The sequence below is a fragment of the Syngnathoides biaculeatus genome, chromosome 11 (genome assembly GCF_019802595.1).
Source record: "Syngnathoides biaculeatus isolate LvHL_M chromosome 11, ASM1980259v1, whole genome shotgun sequence".
NCBI lineage: Eukaryota > Metazoa > Chordata > Actinopteri > Syngnathiformes > Syngnathidae > Syngnathoides > Syngnathoides biaculeatus.
The window spans coordinates 10,053,631-10,072,255 of NC_084650.1; the positions used below are offsets into that span (position 1 = coordinate 10,053,631).

An 18,625-nucleotide genomic window follows, 5' to 3' on the forward strand; every position below is an offset into this window, starting at 1 on the left:
ATCCACACAAGAGGAAGTCACATGAGTGGATGCAGAGATAATACAGGTTAAATAATGGATGTCATCCATCCATCCATCCATCCATTTTCCTAGCCACTTATCCACACAAGGGTCGTGGGGAGTGCTGGAGCCTATCCCAGCTGTCACCTTGAACTGGTCGCCAGCCAATCGCAGGGCACAGCCGCACTCACAATCACACCGACAAAGCAATTTAGAATGTGCAATTAATGTTGCATGTTTTTGGGATGTGGGAGGAAACCGGAGCGCCCACTCGGAAAAAACCCACGCAGACACGGGGAGAACATGCAAACCCCACTCAGGGAGGGCTGGGGTTGAACCTGTGTCCTCAGAACTGTGAGGCCAATGCTTTACAGCTGCGCCACCGTGGCGTCTAATGAATCTCAATTCTAGCCTCACATGTAAAATTCATTCAGCAACTTTTTATTTGTTTATTTTTTACGGAATTTGTGATCAATCTGACCACAGGAGACGTCAGTCTTCCAAGCTGAATCGTAGGACGACTCCATCGCGTTTCTTTCTAGCGTGTATTACCCGCCGTTCAACATCACATTTATTCTCACAAAATATCCGATCTGCTTACCGCGCAAAGGATTCTAAATCTAAATCCGTTCCAAACATGACGTGTCCGACTGGGCGTACAAAGCTAATCTGTCGGAGGCACGCAAAGCCACAAAAGACACAGCAGACAATTGAGGATGCAGAAACACTTGATTCTAATCTGCAAGATGATCAATGATGATGTTTACTTATCCCGAAAAGTAAGGCAAACATCGGCAACAGAAGACACAAGGAAAACAAAAATGTTTGTAAGTGATAATCGATTGGAGTCATTTATGTGACTATTGGGGTGGGGGTACTTTGAAATCTGAACGTCGGGGCCGGATTATATTCCGTGCTGTGGCGTCACAGCGGCCTCATCGAAAACCAATCCTGACGCCGCCGCACGGCCGGACGTTCTCCGCCTGCTCAGGCTTCGGCTTTTCCTTTGGCAGCCTTCAGCTGCTTTGACCTTTCGCGCAACGGACGGACCGTTCCAGAGCAGTCACGTTGCTCCTTGTTCTCCATCAAAGTCTTCATTTGCTCGCTCACCGATCGCATCAGTGCCGGTCGTCAGTTTTAGCGGGTGGCGTCAACGCCTTCCGTCCATCGACGATGCGCAGGCTAGAAACATGGAGGGCCAATTTATTAGTCCCTCGGCCTCTCTCTCACCATTTAAAACGTCGCTGCAGCGACGCTGCAGTTTTCACATGAATTTCGTGGCCCAACTGTGCCGGAGAACATCGCTGCCAAGTGCAGCGGCCGCCAACATTTTCACAGCCGCTTAAATCAGACGAGCGCTGTTCCGTCTTATCGTGTGAATCATTTCTCCTTGTCGGAGCGTTGCACAGAAGCGCGGCGTTACATAAAGTGAGGAGGAGGAAGGAGCGTGATGATGAAGATGACGCAGCATTTTGGAACGCAGATATGGAATGCGATGGGAGGCCCAGAAAATAAAAATCAAATAATGGAGGAGGTCCATTTTCTTCAATCTCGTTTTGCACTTTTGCATGACTGCAGCGGGCTCCTCGACCGCTGTGTGACAAATCAGTGACCACGCCCTTTTTCAAGATGGCACACAACGAGTCCCTCTATCACATCGAAAAATGTCCACCTGTCAAGACGTCCCCGTTTCAATTTGGAACATCTCATACACACAAACACAAACTGTGCCTCCAAAGTCGCACAACTCAAAGTTTGTCTTTTTCGGTCATTCTGTTACAGCAAGATTGAATGTTGAATTTGTGCACTTTCTGCGGATTGTGCCCGGCATTTTTGTTTTTACGTTTTGAAATGAACAACCATTTCTGTACAATTATTTAAAAGTGAAGTTTTCTGATTTCAAACTGCTATCACTTGAGTGTAGCGGTGACTGAAGCCACGCCCCTCACGAAAAACTCCCATTTCGGCGAACCTTTCCCCGTGTTTGGACGAGAGCTGTCCAGTTGCTTTCGTTTGTCAGTAAATCATCTTGACAGGCAACAAATGTGCGCGACAAAATGATACTTCATAGTTCAAAAAATAATAAAGATTCAATGAAAGGCATTACACGGGACAGAGAGGGATGATCTCTCAAAAGATCATTCAAAAAATATTCTACTGGCAGGTGATATGGACACTTTTCACACAAAGGACAAAATATTTTTTTCTGTTTTGTTTTGTGTTTTAAACTATAAACTGCTCCCTTTTCCTGGAACGGATTCTGTTCAACTTTTGAGGTTTGTATTCTTAGGTCCCAGCTCTCTGCAGTTGATTAATCATTTTTGTGAGCTAAATTATGAGTGATTGTATAAATGATAAAAAATAATAATGTCCTGGCCAGTGAATGGAGGTGACTGGCGCTGACTTCATAGCTGCAGTCCCGTCCGTCCCTCTGCGACGCTGCCATTCTTGCTCCTTTTACGCTCTCCGAGTGCATTTCACCTCCTTTTGTCCTTCCGGCATCCTTCGGCTCGTCCCATATGTTCACACCTCCCTCGATCTGACAGCCCCCCCACCCCCAGCACTCCCGTCGATAATTGGGCCTCATGAATGGTTTCCGTGGAAACAACATCCTCCGGTGAAGCAGCGGGACATTTGTGGTGACAAGCGGCTGATTCCGAATAACGGTGGCAAGCTCTGGCTTTCGTCCTTACAGTCACACAGCAAACGGCCGCCGCATTCACTTTCCCGTTTTCCTAAAATGATCATTTTTCACCTCACGCCCTCCAACCCAACGTCAATTCACCACATTTTTGGGGCTCTTAAATCTACGTTCAGTTTCAGCAGAGGGTTGCGCATATTTTTCACAATCCCTGCGTGCTCCTGTTTTTTTGTGAGCGAAAGACCAAGAGAGAGAGAGAGAGAGAGAGAAGCAGTGCCGGCCGGCCAGCCAGCAGAACCCTGATTCCATTAACGTGGATGTGCTAAGCCGGACCTGGGCTGCACTCCATCTGTCACATCCGGGGCAGACCACCACGTAAGCGGCCACCCGCGTCAAACCTCGTCGACACACAAAAACGCAGGAGACTGCGCAGATGTAATCAAGACTAATTCATTGGTGAATATCGACAAGTTCAGCGGGAGGGGGGCGGGGGTTTCCGTGTAATCACACACAGTCTTGGGGAAAGTGCCCATGTACGGCTGAGGGCTGCAACTTGCCTGACAAACCTACGTTATAAATAGAACACAGTGTGATTGGTGCTGATGTGACAGCTGGGCCGCTTTAAATCAATATGTCATTCTCTCTCCTACCTGCAATACGCTCCAGGGGATTCTTCTGAACGCCACGGCGCGCACACAGTATATACGTCTTTTTATACCCCTCAGGCAAGGTCAGCCTGAACTTTTTGTTTAGCCAACTGTGCACATATTTGACCTGAAGATAAAGTGGCCTTAGGGTGAAACTGAAGTAGCTAATATCGGGATAACGATGATCAAACAGATGAAGAAAAGACATAAAAAAAAGACAAGAGTTGGTCCAAAAGTAAAGCAAGCTCAACGTGTGACTAGAAATTCTGCTTCCTGTCATTGCAACTGCCTAATGTGCTGCTTGAGTCTTCAGCTCAGTCACAATCTGTCGCTCTACGTTCATTTCTTGAAGTGCTGCCAGGCTGCAAGTCTTGAGCCAAGGCACACACGCAAATAGCCATCCATCGTCCATCCATCCATCCATCCATCCATCCATCCATCCATATACCCAGACTTCCCTTTCCCCAGCCACTTCTTCCGGCTCATCCGGAAGGATCCCGAGGCGTTCCCAGGCCGGCCGAGCGACATAGTCTCTCCAGCGTGTGGTGGGGCGTCCCCGGGGTCTCTTTCCACACGCAAATAAATTCTTAAAAAAGAGGGGCTGTGTGTGCGTATACATACAAAGGAAGAGCCGTCGGTGAGGCCGTGGCCATTTGCGGGGCGGGGCAACATCCCTTTTCAACGCAAAACCTCTCAGCAGTTGGGAAATTGCACATCAAAAAAAGGCCCAAACATTTGCTCACAACAGGACCTCGTGACGGCGACATGGCCGCCTATGAAGCACGCCACCATCACGTCCCGCAACGACACGAGAGTCCACCACCGTTTCAAAGCAGGTACAGGAAAACGTAGCTTTCGAAACATAAAATCCAGTCTGGCCGAACACGCCTGCATATTACTAATGACCAGAGCGCGTCAAGTTACATGAAAAATAAACAACTACAAACAGCGTTACTAACATTTCAAAGTCATACATCGCAATAATACTGCCACAAAACAGCACTGCCAAAACAACAGTAGAAAAGCTCATAAGTTACTGCAATTGTTTGGCTTTTTCAGTGTGGAATACTACATATTCTTGATAGGTGCCAGAGAGATAGAAAATACACTTCATTACATTGCTATGCGCACGCTTCTCATCTATTTTCACGTGTTTTTGTTGTTTTTCCTACAGCGGCGCGATCAAAGGAGACAAACGTCAAAGCATTCACTGAAAACAAGATGAGAAAAGTAAATGGCGATACTGTCCAGCCTGACCGCTTTGTTATCTTGTGCTGCTTCCCCAGCGTCAAACGCATCTGACGTCTTGTCGCGACCCCACCCCCAATGGCCCTCCCACGCCGCAATGTTGCAAATGGAATTCGCAGTGGAACAAATGAGCTGCGCCGACCTTGCCGTCCAAAAAACGGTTTGGGAAAATACTCGAGAGGCTTCCTTTGCCTGAGCTGCGTTTGATGAGGTGAGGATGAGCAGACTGATTCTTACCAGCAGCGCTTGATGCTGTGGGCCAGTTCTGAACCAGAACCCCCTGGGCTCCCTGCATCACCGAGGACTCCTCCATATGGACTGAACTAGAACAAACACACAAATGAAGACAAATCTACAATCTCCGAGAGATCAAAACGTCTTTTGAAAAGGTAATCATGCTTCTTTTTGCCTGACATCGTATTGCAATCAATAATATGCGGTTGCAACTTTCAGACGGGGATTTTCAGCAAACGGAAATCATTCAGTGGGTTATGGATTAGGTCTCGTACGATCTTCTTCTCATTGAGACGTGATCGCCGTCGCACCAGTGGAAGCAAAACTCGCCGGTAAAGCATGCTCACGTGCGTCCCCTTTAGAACCCGTCCCCAGCCCATCACTGGATACGGTACTTCAGTCATTAAGACCCGTCTAGAGTTTGTCCTTGCAAATTCCAGCCACCAAAAGTGCAATTTCGGTGTTCACCCGAAAGAATTTTGCCACTGGACGTCCTCGTGAGCCGAGCGACAGCCGCGGCCAACGAGCGGCTACGCATACGTATACCGACACGGCTGCGTATTTTGCCGAAAATAGAATCTCCAAATAAGTCACACTTTCTAACAACAGGAGAAAGAAGGGGAGGCCGCGCCATAAAATGACGTCGCCGACCACCGAAGGTCACGGACGGGGTGACGACACGTGGAGTCACTTGTGGCGTCGGCAGGTCTGCTTCGGACTGCGTTTTCGCCGAGATTTGTCAAGTTTGGAGAGCAAAATTGCAGTCAAATAAATACGAACGACTGTCATACACGATAACCAGAGTGATAATTATGTTGAACACGATATGTAATATCCCGCAATAACTGTCCAACATGAATACTTTTGACATCATTTAAAAAAATATGGAAATTCATGGAAATCCTTCAGAAAGTGAATTTCTCTCAGCAGCCAGAGCCATATGTGGAGTTTTCATAATCATCGGCAAAGTACATTTTTGGGGCTGTTATGGTTTTCCGGCTTGCTTTGCTCAATTTCGAGATCGCCCCAAAATTTTCATTGTGTTCCTCGTGGTGTAATACTAATCGTGGCAGCCAAATGAAAGAAAATATGATGGGAATTGTGCCCAAATTATGAGCTGTAAATGTAACGAACGTGCATCAGCATAACTTTCACTCATCAGTTATGATCTCCCAACCTCGACAACCAAATGATACGCGACTGTTTGAAAGTCAAACATTTTATCATGTAGACGAGTTTATCTATTTCAAAGTGAAATGAGCACACGGAAATGATTTATTTACTTTTTAATCATGCATGTGATGACATGAAATAGGTCAGCGTGATCATGTAGCGATTGGGTGGCGTTATCCAAAATGTCAGCGGGAATGCTTGACCAATCAGGCGAGCTCTGCTAATGGAGCGCAGGAAGTAGTCGCTAAACTGCTTCAGTGATGGAAAAATTTAATCATCCGATTTATACTAAATAATCCCAGCTATAATTTTGAGACAGTGTGCAAAAGATTAATCACGCTTATGTGGGTTTCGAACTGACCCGGTAATTACAGCACACCCACAGAAATCCAAAGTGTACAAAAATGGATTCATGCACACGACATGCAGTATTAGCAACAGGCACTCATTTTTTTCAGTTTATGGATTTTTAATGTCATGTCGCTGTAATCAATCGCTCCTTTGACAAGTTAAAAGCCGACCGACCATCCGCCGTCTTCCTCCTGTTTTTTATCTCTTGACGCAAATATGTATCGGCGGTAAGTCTTAAAATGCAGCACTATTGCAACTTTAATCAAGCTTTTTTTTTCAAAAAGGTGATTAAAACGTCTTTTTGACCGACCGTCCGCCGTCCTCCTCCTGTCTTTTATCTCTTGACGCAAATATGTATCGGTGATAAATCTTAAAATGCAGCACTATTGCAACTTTAAATCAAGCTTCTTTTTTTTTTCCAAAAAGGTGATTAAAACGTCTTTTTTTCCCTAAAATATGTCATAAACCCTTGAAGAATGTAGATCATCACAGGCTGCCGGTATTATATATATCCTGTGGCTCAACGATCGTGGTGATTTATCAGTTTATTAATTAGCTTGAAGCTAAAAGCCCTATTTTGTTATTTTTCTCCATTTTATATAAAGGGTCACTCCTGCAGTATTATAATACTGTATTGAGTCTGCTGAACCACATGATCAAAAGGTTCAAATTTAGCTAAAGGCCAATCAATTTCAATCATGAGCAGGTCAAGACGTGCGCTTGTCGCGCGTTACAGAAACCGAACAAAGTCCCACTTTTGCACGTGGCTGGGCGCGGCTCTTGGCGCACGCTCACTGCTTTGTGCTCGCGAAAAACAAAATGAATGTAAATACGAGCGAAAATCTGACACTGAGCTGCAGGACTTGAGAGTATTCAAGAACTGGCAGGACTCAGGCTACACAGACTGGGATTCATCGGCCATTTGGAGGAAAACTTGTCTTTCGTTTCTTGGGCTGACGCTCGTCATGATTTAACCTGTGTTGTCTGCCAGCTGTTAAAAAAATAGAACTAAAAAAAAAAAAATAAATAAGATTCACCAAATGTGATTTTTTTTTTTTTTTTTTTTAAATGCAAAATGAAACCTGTCTGCTGGAAGGTTGATTGGTCGAAACGGAGACGTTCCATGCAGTTAGTGACATATTTTAAACAGGATTATAAGCAAAGCTGACCCGGTAGTTGACAAGAGTCTATGATGATGACGATGATGAAGGATTGATTCATTTTTCAAGTGCCATGCATGCCCGGCGGCTAATCAGCGCGACGGAACGTCAAAAAGCCACTAAGCGAGTTTCTGAGCGTGTCTTACCTCTGCATGACACCGCCTGCTCTCAGGGAGGCTGAATATCGCCAATCAGAATTGGGCACCTTGGGCTGCAAACAGAGGGAGGGAGAGCAATTGAGTCCCAAGAACAGAACAAAACTAACGGCGCCGCAAGTCAAAACTGCCGCTGCAAAGAAACCAGTCATGAGCTTCACAACGTACACCGGAAGTCCTCCAGTTACAACCACGTCCGCCATTTTGTTTCTGCTAAGCGAGCTCGTGCGTACGGCTTATCCGTTTTTGTCCGCCGGGAGCGTATTTGCCTTTTTCGCCCACATTTTTACACTCTACGACCTCGAAGAAGAAAGCAATGACCGTGGAAACAAAGCTTAACGTCATAAAAAGTTTGGAGAAAGGAGTAACACCGACGAACATAAGTAAAAATTTGGACTTCAGTCACTCGACTGTGGCGATTATTATGAAGGACAAAGCCCGTATTTTAGCGCACGTGAGGGGTTTCGCCCTGATGACGATGATCACGTAGCAACTTTATTCGTGAAGAAGAAAGAAAAAAAAAATGAAGCAACGAGATGGAAAATTTGCTTACGTTATGGATCGAGGATCCGAATCAACATAGGCTTAAAATCAGCCGCAGGTTCATTAAGGCAAAAGGCACGACGTAGTTTCCTGACTTTGAAAGAGCAGAAAGGCAAAGACGCTGAGACGGAGGAATTTAACGCAAGCAAGGGCAACCTGCCAATGCTTCATTCGCCAGGTCATCCACCTCTCGCAGTAATGGTAAGTACAGCATCGTTTCTTTTTTTAAACCGTATTTTGACACTTTAACGGTGTAATCCGACCTACGAGGAAATTCGGGTTATGTCACCAGCGTAAGAACGGATCTCATTTGTGGATCGAGGACTTCCTGTATTGCAGTTCTTCTCTTCCCCCAAAGTCATCATAGGTTACGGCTTTGTCTGTTTTTACGCCGACTCCACAATTCCTCCATCATTATTCGACAGTACATTCCGATGCGACCCGAAAAGCTGTAAAAATAATGTGAAAATGTCGTCCTTTTTGCGTTTCCTCCTCAGTATTTAATGAGCTCGCCGTAACCTTGGCTCGACGTGTCAAAACTCTGTCATGGCGACCGTCGATTTCACAAGAACACACAAAGCCCCGTCAGTCTGACAGGGCGGTTACCATGGCAACCGGGCTCCATTTAATGCTCCACTCTCTGCCTCTCGCTTCACTGCTGTCAAAACAAATGATAAAAACCCAAAGACAAATACAACTGCTCCCTTGAAGCAAAATCCACTTACGATCAACACTAACTGCGGTCACAAATTGGAAAATGAAATTCCGTTTGAACTGAGTCAGAGCGGGAGGCCACATCGAGGACATCGATGATTTTGGGCCCTCCTGCAAAAAAACAAACAAAACAAAACAAACAAAACAAAAAAAAAAAAAAACAGCAATTCCGTCCCTGTCCAACAATGTTCAGACAAGCAAATTTTCTTTCAAACATGGCAGCAATGCTCGCATTATTCAGGTTGTTTTGACATTTGCAACTCTGTGGTGTGCATTCATCAGATGAAAAAAAATAAAATATTTTGCTCAGCATCATTGTTGTAAAATGGTTTGAACAGAAAATGACAGCAAGGTCAAATTGTACTGGAGCATACTGTGAGTACTGCAGTATCTTTAATATAACCCTGACTCGAGTAACTGCACTGAAAAAGTCGCAAAAATTAAAAATACCTGAGACAAACACGAAATTTGAGGTGAGGCAAGCCACCAATCGGCTGCAACAGCTCAGCTAAACGTTTGTACTGCTCTTGCATTTTGTACCAACACACGAGGTCCAAGCATCTGGAGCCCAAACCTCTGCTGAATTCTATGAAAGGAAGTAAAAGAAGCAATCAAACGACTTCCAAGTTCATCAATATTGATTCTTCCTCGAACACTCAAACCTTATTGTGCCTTCTTTTCTCTCTCTGCTCTTCTCTCTCTCCTGGAGAATGAAGACTTTTTCTCATGGGAACACGACGCACACCTCCACCATCAACAACGTCCAATCACATTTCTCGCCCTCGCCTTAGCGGCCAGCTCCCAGCCAATCTGCTTTCAGCGCCTATCGCCATCAGTTAATAACACACGCGGAGGAAACACGACTGGCATTTAACCGGGAGCAAAATGATATCGCCTTCTTTTATTCCATTTGTCTTCGGCACAGACAACAGGAGGAGCTCAAAAAGCGGGATGTGGATTTGACCGTTTTGGGGGGAAAAAGACAAAACACGTCGGCAAAGGCGGCCCGCGCTAGTCCCCAGAATGGAGAGATGACCGCTGAATTCCCTCCGGACGAACACATTTGAGCAAAAGGAGCAAAATCATCCCGTTTGTGTGGGGTCGCGACCTCAATATACTGCTTTGTGTGGCACTTTAGCGAGAACCGGAACTAAAAAAAACATCGGTTAGAAAATGTTTCTCCACATCACGCCACAAAGATATGTCCACAAAGCACTCAATTCATGTCAAAGAATATGTAAGTCAACTTTGAACACAAAATGCAAAGTCATCCTGCACAAACGAGAGCGCACCTTTTCACACACAAAATCCAGTCCGCTAATTTACCGCCCATGCTCAGATGAATAAGTTCCATTCGGGCTTAGTACGAACAGAAGTCTTTCAAGTTGATGAATACAAACTTGAGTTTTTATTGAGTTCCAAAACTGGACGGAAAAGTGCCCGAGGCCTGTGAGCAAGCTGAAGATTCACCACTGTTTCTAGGAAACGCTACGCCAAAATAAAAGGTCTTTGAACTAACCCGAAAATGTCATTTTTATTCTCATAGGTAAATACTGTTTTGAAAAAAAAAAAACGAAAAAAATTACATTTCCCAAGCAGAATGACAGTTTTCTTGTCATTATTTTCTCAATAATCAATATACAGTAATAGTCAGCAACATTTTGGGCATCCTCGAATTAAAAAAAAAAAAGTGTACGACTTTTGCCTTGGAAAGGACAACAATGGACCGCAACACTAGCTGTAGAAAATCCACCCCGACCTTAAAGCGGACGAGATGGCAGCGATGAGGTTCCTCGTTCCGCTTCGCAAAAGCCACAAAAGGCGACTCACGTCAGCGCAGACACACACCTGAATGGCGCCCGCATCGGGCATACTGAGACGGCGGACGACTATCTGGCTGTGTCCGCTGTGGCTGGTGACGTAGCCCGAGCCCCAGGTGCCGCTGTGGGGTCGTCCCGTGTTGTAGAACATAAACGTGTCGCTGCCCGAAGTGGCCGTCAGGCACGTTTTGTAGCAGTACGTTTTGGTGACGGAGCCGTTGCCCCGCACTTCGATGTAATGCGGTTCTACTTTAAGGTCTCGGCGCAGGGCCACGTGGGCGGCCGACTGGCCTCCCGCCGGCGCGGGTCGTCCGCCGCCGCCGCCGCCCCCCTCGGGCTGCGTCTTCTTGGACACGCAGCAAGGCGAGCAGGAACCGGGCTGGGTGCAGTAGGCATGGCAACGCACGATGGCCAGCACACAGACGGTCACCAAGAAGACAAAGGTGGTGGCGCACAGGGCGATGATGAGGTAGATGGTGACGTGGGAAAACATCAGGGGGCTTTCGGGCCTGACGATGCGCTTGGGGTCGGGGGTCAACTTGGGCACGAGCTCCAGCACGTGCACGTGGACAGTTGCGGTGGACGAGAGCGGCGGCAGGCCGTGATCACGCACCAGAACGGTCAGCGCAAAGGAGGTGGCGTTGTCCTCGATGACGCGCCGGGTGGTGCGGATCTCGCCGGTGCGCTCGTGCACCTTGAAGAGGTCAAACTCCGGGCTGGGGGGTCGCAGGGCGTACAGCAGCCACGCGTTCTGCCCGGCGTCGCCGTCCCACGCCACCACCTTCGTCACCAACGCGCCGGCCTCGGCGTTCCTCGGCAGCGTCTCGGCGGTGCGGTTCCCGTTGGCAGGCGGGTACACGATCCTCGGCTCGTGGTCGTTCTGATCCATGACGTAAACGTACACCGTGGCCACGCGGCTTAGCGGGGGTGCGCCGTTGTCCTGCGCTTTCACCTGAAAGTGAAATTCTCTCAGTGTCTCAAAGTCAAAGGTGCGCAGCGCGTAGGCCTCACCGGTGCTGGGTTTGATGCCGACGTAGCTGGCCACAGGGATGCCGTGGTTGTTGTCATTGAGGACGGTATAGGTGATGCGCGCATTTTCGGCCGCGTCAGCGTCGGTGGCCCTGACGGTGCAGAGCGGCGAACCGGGGGGGTTGTTCTCAGCGACGTAGACGGTGTACGACGTCTGTTCGAATCGCGGAGGGTTATCGTTTACGTCGGCGACGTCCACTTGGAAGGTCATTTGAGACGAAAGCGGAGCCGTGCCACCGTCCACGGCGGTTACGGTGACGTTGTAGGATGAGACGCTCTCACGGTCCAGGAACGCCGAGGTGACGACAATATAGTGGTTACGGAAGGATTGGATTTTGAAAGGCGTGGGAGGCAAGAGCTCCAGGACCACTTGCTTGTTTGGGCCAGAATCTCGGTCGTTTACGCTGATCAGAGCCACAACGGTGTCGGCGCGGGCGTCCTCGCGCACAGGAGCGGAAAGAGACGACAGGACAATTTGGGGCGCGTTGTCGTTAACGTCCAAAACCTCTACCACCACTTTACAGTGCGCCGCCACGGCGGCGGGCCCCTTGTCCATGGCCTGAATGTAGATTTCATACGAGCTGGTCTCCTCGTAGTCTAGATTATTCTTCACTGTTATCTTTCCCGTGTCCGTGTCCATGTGGAACGTCTGTCTGACCCTTTCCGGAGTGTAACTACTGAAGGAGTAAAAAATGTCCGCATTGGAGCCCTCATCCAGGTCTGTGGCACTTAATTGAATGACAGGACTTCCTTTGGGGGAGTTTTCCTTCACTTTGACTTTATACACCGAGCTGTCAAAGACAGGCACGTTGTCGTTGGCGTCGAGGACGTGTACGTTGATTCTGGCTGTGCCGCTTCTCTGCGGGGTGCCGGCGTCCACGGCTGTCAGGATGAGCTGATCAGATGGCGTCTGCTCGCGGTCAAAGGGCTTTTTGAGAATAAGCTCAATGTGCTCGCTATTAGCGAAAGGCTTAACGGAGTCCAGGGTCAGATGCTGGTTGGGGCTGAGGCGGTACCGCGTCACAGAGTTGGAGCCCTCGTCCGGATCGCCGGCGGCCTCGATGTGGAACTTGGTCCCGGTGAGAGCCGATTCAGACACTTCCAGTCGATACTCCGAATGCGGGAAGCTCGGCGCGTGATCGTTGACGTCCAGAATGTCCACGTCTACGTGGTGCACTTCCGGGGGGTGGTCCACAATCACCTTCAGGCTGAGTGAACAGGTGACACCCGCCTGACAGAGGCTCTCGCGGTCAATACGGTCGCTCACCACCAACTTCCCGCTTTTGTGATTGACGTTGAAATAGCGCCGTCCACTCTCAGGCGTCACGCGGATGCGTCGGCTGACGAGTTTCTTCAGGTCCAGACTTAAATCGCGGGCGATGTCACCCACCTGTGCGCCGTTCTCCAGCTCCTCCGGAATGGAGTAGCGAATCTGCCCCTTCGTGCAGCCCCCGTATATGAAAATAATGAAACATAATCCGTAATGCGCTGTTGTTGCCATCGCAGGGAGGCAGTATTTGGCAAGAAAAAAAAAAATCCGCCTTTTTAAGACCAGATGCACGTCTCCCGCCACGCCGAGAGGGAGGAAATGGTCCGCATGACTACGTGCAGAACGCCGCCTGCTACCTGGCTGGTGCCCATTTTGCTTGATTTTCTCCCCGCGTGTCCATGTTTGCCTTGTTGTGGATAAAAATGTTTGCCCTCCGAGCAAGACTGATTCCTCTCCTCCTCCCTCTCCTCGATGTGCCGTGGTGTTGCTGTGTGGGCACAGGGAGGGAGGGGGCTCGCTCAAACGATGCAGCGTTCATTTCGGCTCTGGCAAAATGATTTATTCAGGGAAGAATCAACCCGATTGTCTGAAGAGTTCATTTTAACGACGTTTCTGTCGCTCAAGGTTATTACGGAAAAGCGAAGTCCCGTCCGCAGCCGACTGTTGTGCAACGAATCCGGCATATCGTTTTTCTCTCTCTCTCTCTCTCTCTCTCTTTTTTATTTTTTTTTGCCAGCGCCACCGCCCTTTCCAACGCTTGCGCTGGCAAAACCAATTCATGAGCGAGTCGAGCGCTGTTATTCAAAGCTGCCATTACTACTTGTATTTGTAACCTACACTTGAAAGGCAAGAAAAAGTGCATGCATTGAGGTAGGGGAAATATTCTGGGAGATAAAGAAACACGACACGATCAATCTTTCACTCCCAGATCACGTGCTTTCTATCCTCCAGTCTTTATATAACTCATTTGCAAGCAGATTTTATTTGAATCAATGTAACACAAAATCACACTTCAAGTCTTTGCACACGCATGCTGAGATACTTCACGAGTGATGTATGAGTCCAGAACATCTGTGTGGTAATTACTGTGTCATGGTTGCAATTGCAGAACTGTTGCACTGCAGTGGATGGATCTGACATGTTTCTATTCCTACTAACATGAGGCAAATGTTTTGATACACAGCATCGGTGCAAATCGCTTATACCTGCAGTAGCTTTTCTCTACACCTCTGAAAAATAAGACCGGGCCTGAAGGAATTGTTAAATTGACCCGTGCCTGAGAGCGTCATCCAAAATTGATGTACAAAGGTTTCCTACAGCTCTTTCCGGATGTGACTATATTGTACATGTATTTCTAGATTATTTAATGTTATTCAGTTATCCAACTGATCAAGAGGTCCAGTCAAGTTAAGGCGACATGGTCAACAACAACAACAACAACAACAGAAGCTACTTAAATGACACCCACACCCCATGCAGATCATCTTTCTGTCAAACTTGATCTTCAAATTCATTTCTGGGAACATCCTACTTAGCATGCGGGCCACAAGGGGCGTGTATATATATATATATATATATATATAATTGTATACAGTATATCTGCTGTCCATATTCTCCTTCCCTGATATAGTGCCACTTGCGCCCACAGCAATAACAGCAGCCATCAGCGGCGGGAACACACTGACTCACTCGGAAGCTGCGAGTGGACGAGTGTTGATACGAAGCCAGTCCAAGTCAGCGAGGAGGAGGAGGAGGAAGTTGTGGAAAATGGGATGTTGCAAAAGTGTTTGGAGAACAAATGCAAATCACACGCAGAACAAGTCTGTTGTGTAGCTTCACACCTAATTAACCGCTTTGTGATATTCTTCGTCATTAAAGTGCGGCTGTTGTACTTTGGAATACATTTGACGGCACGCCTCTGCAACACGAACAAACAACAAGACATTTTGCTCTCTGAATTTCTGCCTTTGTGAACAACGTGTGCAACGCTCTCCGACGGCTTTCCGTGGACGGACGCTCGAGTCACGCCAACGCTGACATTTTGCAGATTTCCCCAGTGGCTGTTTGGCACTGACAAAAATAAAAGAGAATGAAAATGGTTCATGTGCCACTTCAAGATGAATTCACTCCAAATATGCGAGGCCTTTTCTTTCCACGTCGTTTCCATCCCGCTCTGGGATGTGTTTCAAACGTCGTACACCGCACGTAATTATTACATCTGTCCCATGATTAATTGAAGGCCACTGAGCGACATTCTGTTTTACACCAGGGTGACGCGCATAAAGTTATCAACACTTGTGCCTTCTAATGACAGATGCCTGACACGCATCAACAAACACGGAGGCTAATTGCGAATCCTCGGAAAATACTTCTCGTCTAACCCAGCCTACAAAAAAAAACGGTTAAAAACAAAAGCAAAAACATCAGGAGCAATTTTAGTGACGAGAACGGAAATGATCTTTCACTCTGCCATAATGTTACCATTTGAAATCCCTCATTTCATTAATGATGAAAATGGGCCCTCGTATTAACGACGTTTTCGTTCCCTGAGACTCGACGTCATTAATACTGCAGCCGGCCATTCATAACATGTCTTCTGGCATGGGGAGGCTTTTCTTTTTCAGTGTGCCGCAATAAATCCTCTGGCAGCACCATATTTTTTACAAAATATACGCAAATGGAAATGTTATTTTTTTCTGGGACCCTGTCGGTGGTGGGCATAGGACCATCATCACTTTTCTCTCCCTCACTGCGCTCCTGATGGGACTTAATTCCTTTTTTTTGTGTGTTTCAAATGCAACAATTCACAGCAAATTTCAGTGACTACACGCACGCTGGTCAACCTGAACATTCTGACGAGCTCCAGAGCAAACATTTACTCTCGGAGGTGTATTCATTTCATCCAGCCGTCCATTTTCTAAAACTGCTTCTCTTGCTCACCGACACGAGGAGCCGGACGTCAACCTGGCCGGGCCAAAGGCGGCGCACACTCAAGATTGGTCGCCTGTCAGTCACAGGACACGGAGTAACGGACAACCATTCAGATTTAAAATCAGTCAGACCCTTCTCCAAGTGTCCAAAGCATAAATCACGTGACGGGCGAGAATCGGTAGGGGAGGGCAAGAGCCACGTTTCGGGCCGTAGTGAAAGTGGGCCCTCATCTGGAGGAAAATGGCAGCACAAGTGGCCGGCGCGTGATCGCCATCCTAATTCCAATCCCAATCCGTTGAGCTGCTTCATTAAAGCAAAGCTCTCTAAAGCGTAATCCCGGCCGGCTATGACTCGGAGGGATGTGGACCGAGACAGCCGGGATTCATGCGGTACGGAAGTTGTCATTCTCATTTCCACGGCAGTGACCCAAAACTGGAAATCAAAACCGGACAGCAAAATGCGTCATGCGATCGTGCGAGCGCAACAATGCACGACACAAAAATCCCAAAGTTCACAACTCGATGAAATGGAAAAAAAAAATAAGCAACTAGGGAGGCACCCGCGCCACTTTCTTCAGACACAATACAAATACACGTACTTGCGTTTGAGTACTTGCTGAAATCAAGTAACAATCGAAGTGATAATGCATCTTCTAGAGCCGTCCATCCACATGTGATGAGAAGGTGTTTGATTTGAATCAAATATTGTTCAACTTTCGCTGACTTTTTTCCCGAGATTTTAACATCCAACTACACGTTTGATCAACTTTAATTTAGCCTCTATTTCAGTTATGCGAGAGTCACGATGGAAAAGGACAACATGGATAAGACATGGAGAAGAAAGAAAAACCCCAGCAAAGAACGTGGAGCTTGGTGGATTTTCGAGTAGGACTATCGATAGCGCGTCCACATGTATGCGTGCTAACTACACAAAAGAGTGATAAGAAATTGCAACAGGACAAGTGAAGCGATACTTCTCCACATCGTGGCTCCCTTTAGGAGCGACATTCATCATCCATTTTGCAGAACACAATTGGCAGTCGGCAAAAACGGTCTTGTGGTGAAGCATTTTACGAGTATGAATACGAGTACAGTATTCAAACGCATAAGAATACTAGTATCGGTATGGGCGCATCCGTATTATCCACATGAAGGAATAATTCTCAACCAGAAATCTTGACGGTAAACTTGAACGTAAACACAGCACTACGGTATTTATGATAAACGTTCAAGTTGTTTTAGGTCTTTGCAACATTTTGGCCTGAATGCATTTTCGAATATCAGTCCCAACATGAATTCCTTAACACACGTGGACACGGTGGAGGAGAAGACATTTCTCTGATTATGTTTGTTGGTGCTCATCCCTTGTGGACATTGCTTTGAAAAATAAAGGGCAGAGGGAAAAACGGAATGAAAAGGAGCACAAATCCCTCCTTCTGGGGAAAAAAAGCGCCTTCCCGATTCACGCTGTGCATAAATCAAGCAGACGCCGAACAAAGCTATCTGGAAAAGCAGGCGAGCTTTGGACGGGTCCCCGTTTGGACGGCACGACACGGGGACGGAAGCTGAGGTTGTGAGCGTGACGAGCTAATCTAGTGACAAAAACAACATCCCCATGCCGCTCCCAAGAGAGAGAAGGGAGGAAATGGTGCGGACGAGCGATGGAGAGCACCGGAGAGAAATCCTCTCATTTCGCTGTGACCAATTGGAATATGTTCCCGCTCAGCTACAGGACATCTATTGAATGGGTTTCCCCCCCCCCCCCCCTTTCACATTCTCAAAAGCAACTTTTCCTAAATCAGCCTTAAGCTGCTGCTGTTTTGTTTTTTGTTTTTTCCTGTGCAAAATCCTCCTTTTTCCACTTCATTCTTCTTCCTGCAATTTGGCATTTGCACTCACGACAAAACAACCACTGTTGCGTGTCTTCAATATATCGGAAGGACGCCCGCGTGCGTGTAGGCGGCCGCGTACGGGCAGCTCCTCGGAAACTGAGGAGTGCATCCTTTCATTAAGGCTGAGGGCAGTCTCCATGGCAACCACAGACAGCAGCATCTGCCTCACTTGCACAAAGGACACGCCCGTGTGAGGGGAGAAAAACAGGAAGTGCTACACGTCTGGGTGCTACTCTCCTTTAGAGAAATACATAAGGCCCACACGTCACAAGAAATATTTGCATCGTCATGCTTCCCGTCCTTGAGAAAAATGACTGCACTATGTGCAATTTACAAAGGCACTTTGCTGCGAACCTCGTGTAGGATAATGTAGTGGATGTTAAATAATTGAAGGGATTCTGCAGCGCTGAGGGAGCTCAAACGGCTTCTCGAGGCACACCCTGATGTCATCGTCTTTCGGATGCTGACACATCAGCACATCCATCAAACGCACATTTTCGATACATTGCAGGGTCGTTGCGATGGCCGCACGGGGAAAAAGCCTTTCATCTACCTCGTCAGATACGCAGGCCACGCGCTCGCGTTTCCCGGATCCGCTAAGAAAGACATTTGGGTCTGTCCGCCCCACCCCGCCCAGCCGCAGAGAAAAAGGCTGATGGCGCGGTCGGTGCTGAAGCTGCAGTAGCAAGAAGCAGCGAGGAGCGGAAAATTACTCACCCCTCCCCCAGCCCAGCCTTCGCAACTCACATTTACAGAGAGCTGCAATGAGCACAACACCTTGATGCGGGGAAAGGGCTTGGAATTGTTTAGAGAAGTGT

General features: G+C 47.5%; 1 protein-coding gene across 9 annotated transcripts in view; it reads right to left on the reverse strand.

Moving 5' to 3' along the window:
• The window catches only part of LOC133508654 (protocadherin alpha-C2-like), a 62,653-nt gene that overhangs the window by 3,267 nt on the left and 40,761 nt on the right, over window positions 1-18,625 (reverse strand). For 4 of the 9 annotated variants that reach the window (XM_061834917.1, XM_061834920.1, XM_061834919.1 and 1 more), the window contains exons 2-3: window positions 7,601-7,665; window positions 4,774-4,859 (exon numbers count right to left, since the gene is read on the reverse strand). The exons of 3 other annotated variants lie outside the window; for them this stretch is intronic. In XM_061834917.1, the coding sequence (XP_061690901.1) occupies window positions 4,774-4,859; window positions 7,601-7,665 (151 nt within the window). Of the gene's footprint in view, window positions 1-4,773; window positions 4,860-7,600; window positions 7,666-10,714; window positions 14,138-18,625 lie in introns of those variants that run through there. 2 more of the 9 variants (XM_061834915.1, XM_061834921.1) reach the window with 2 other exon arrangements.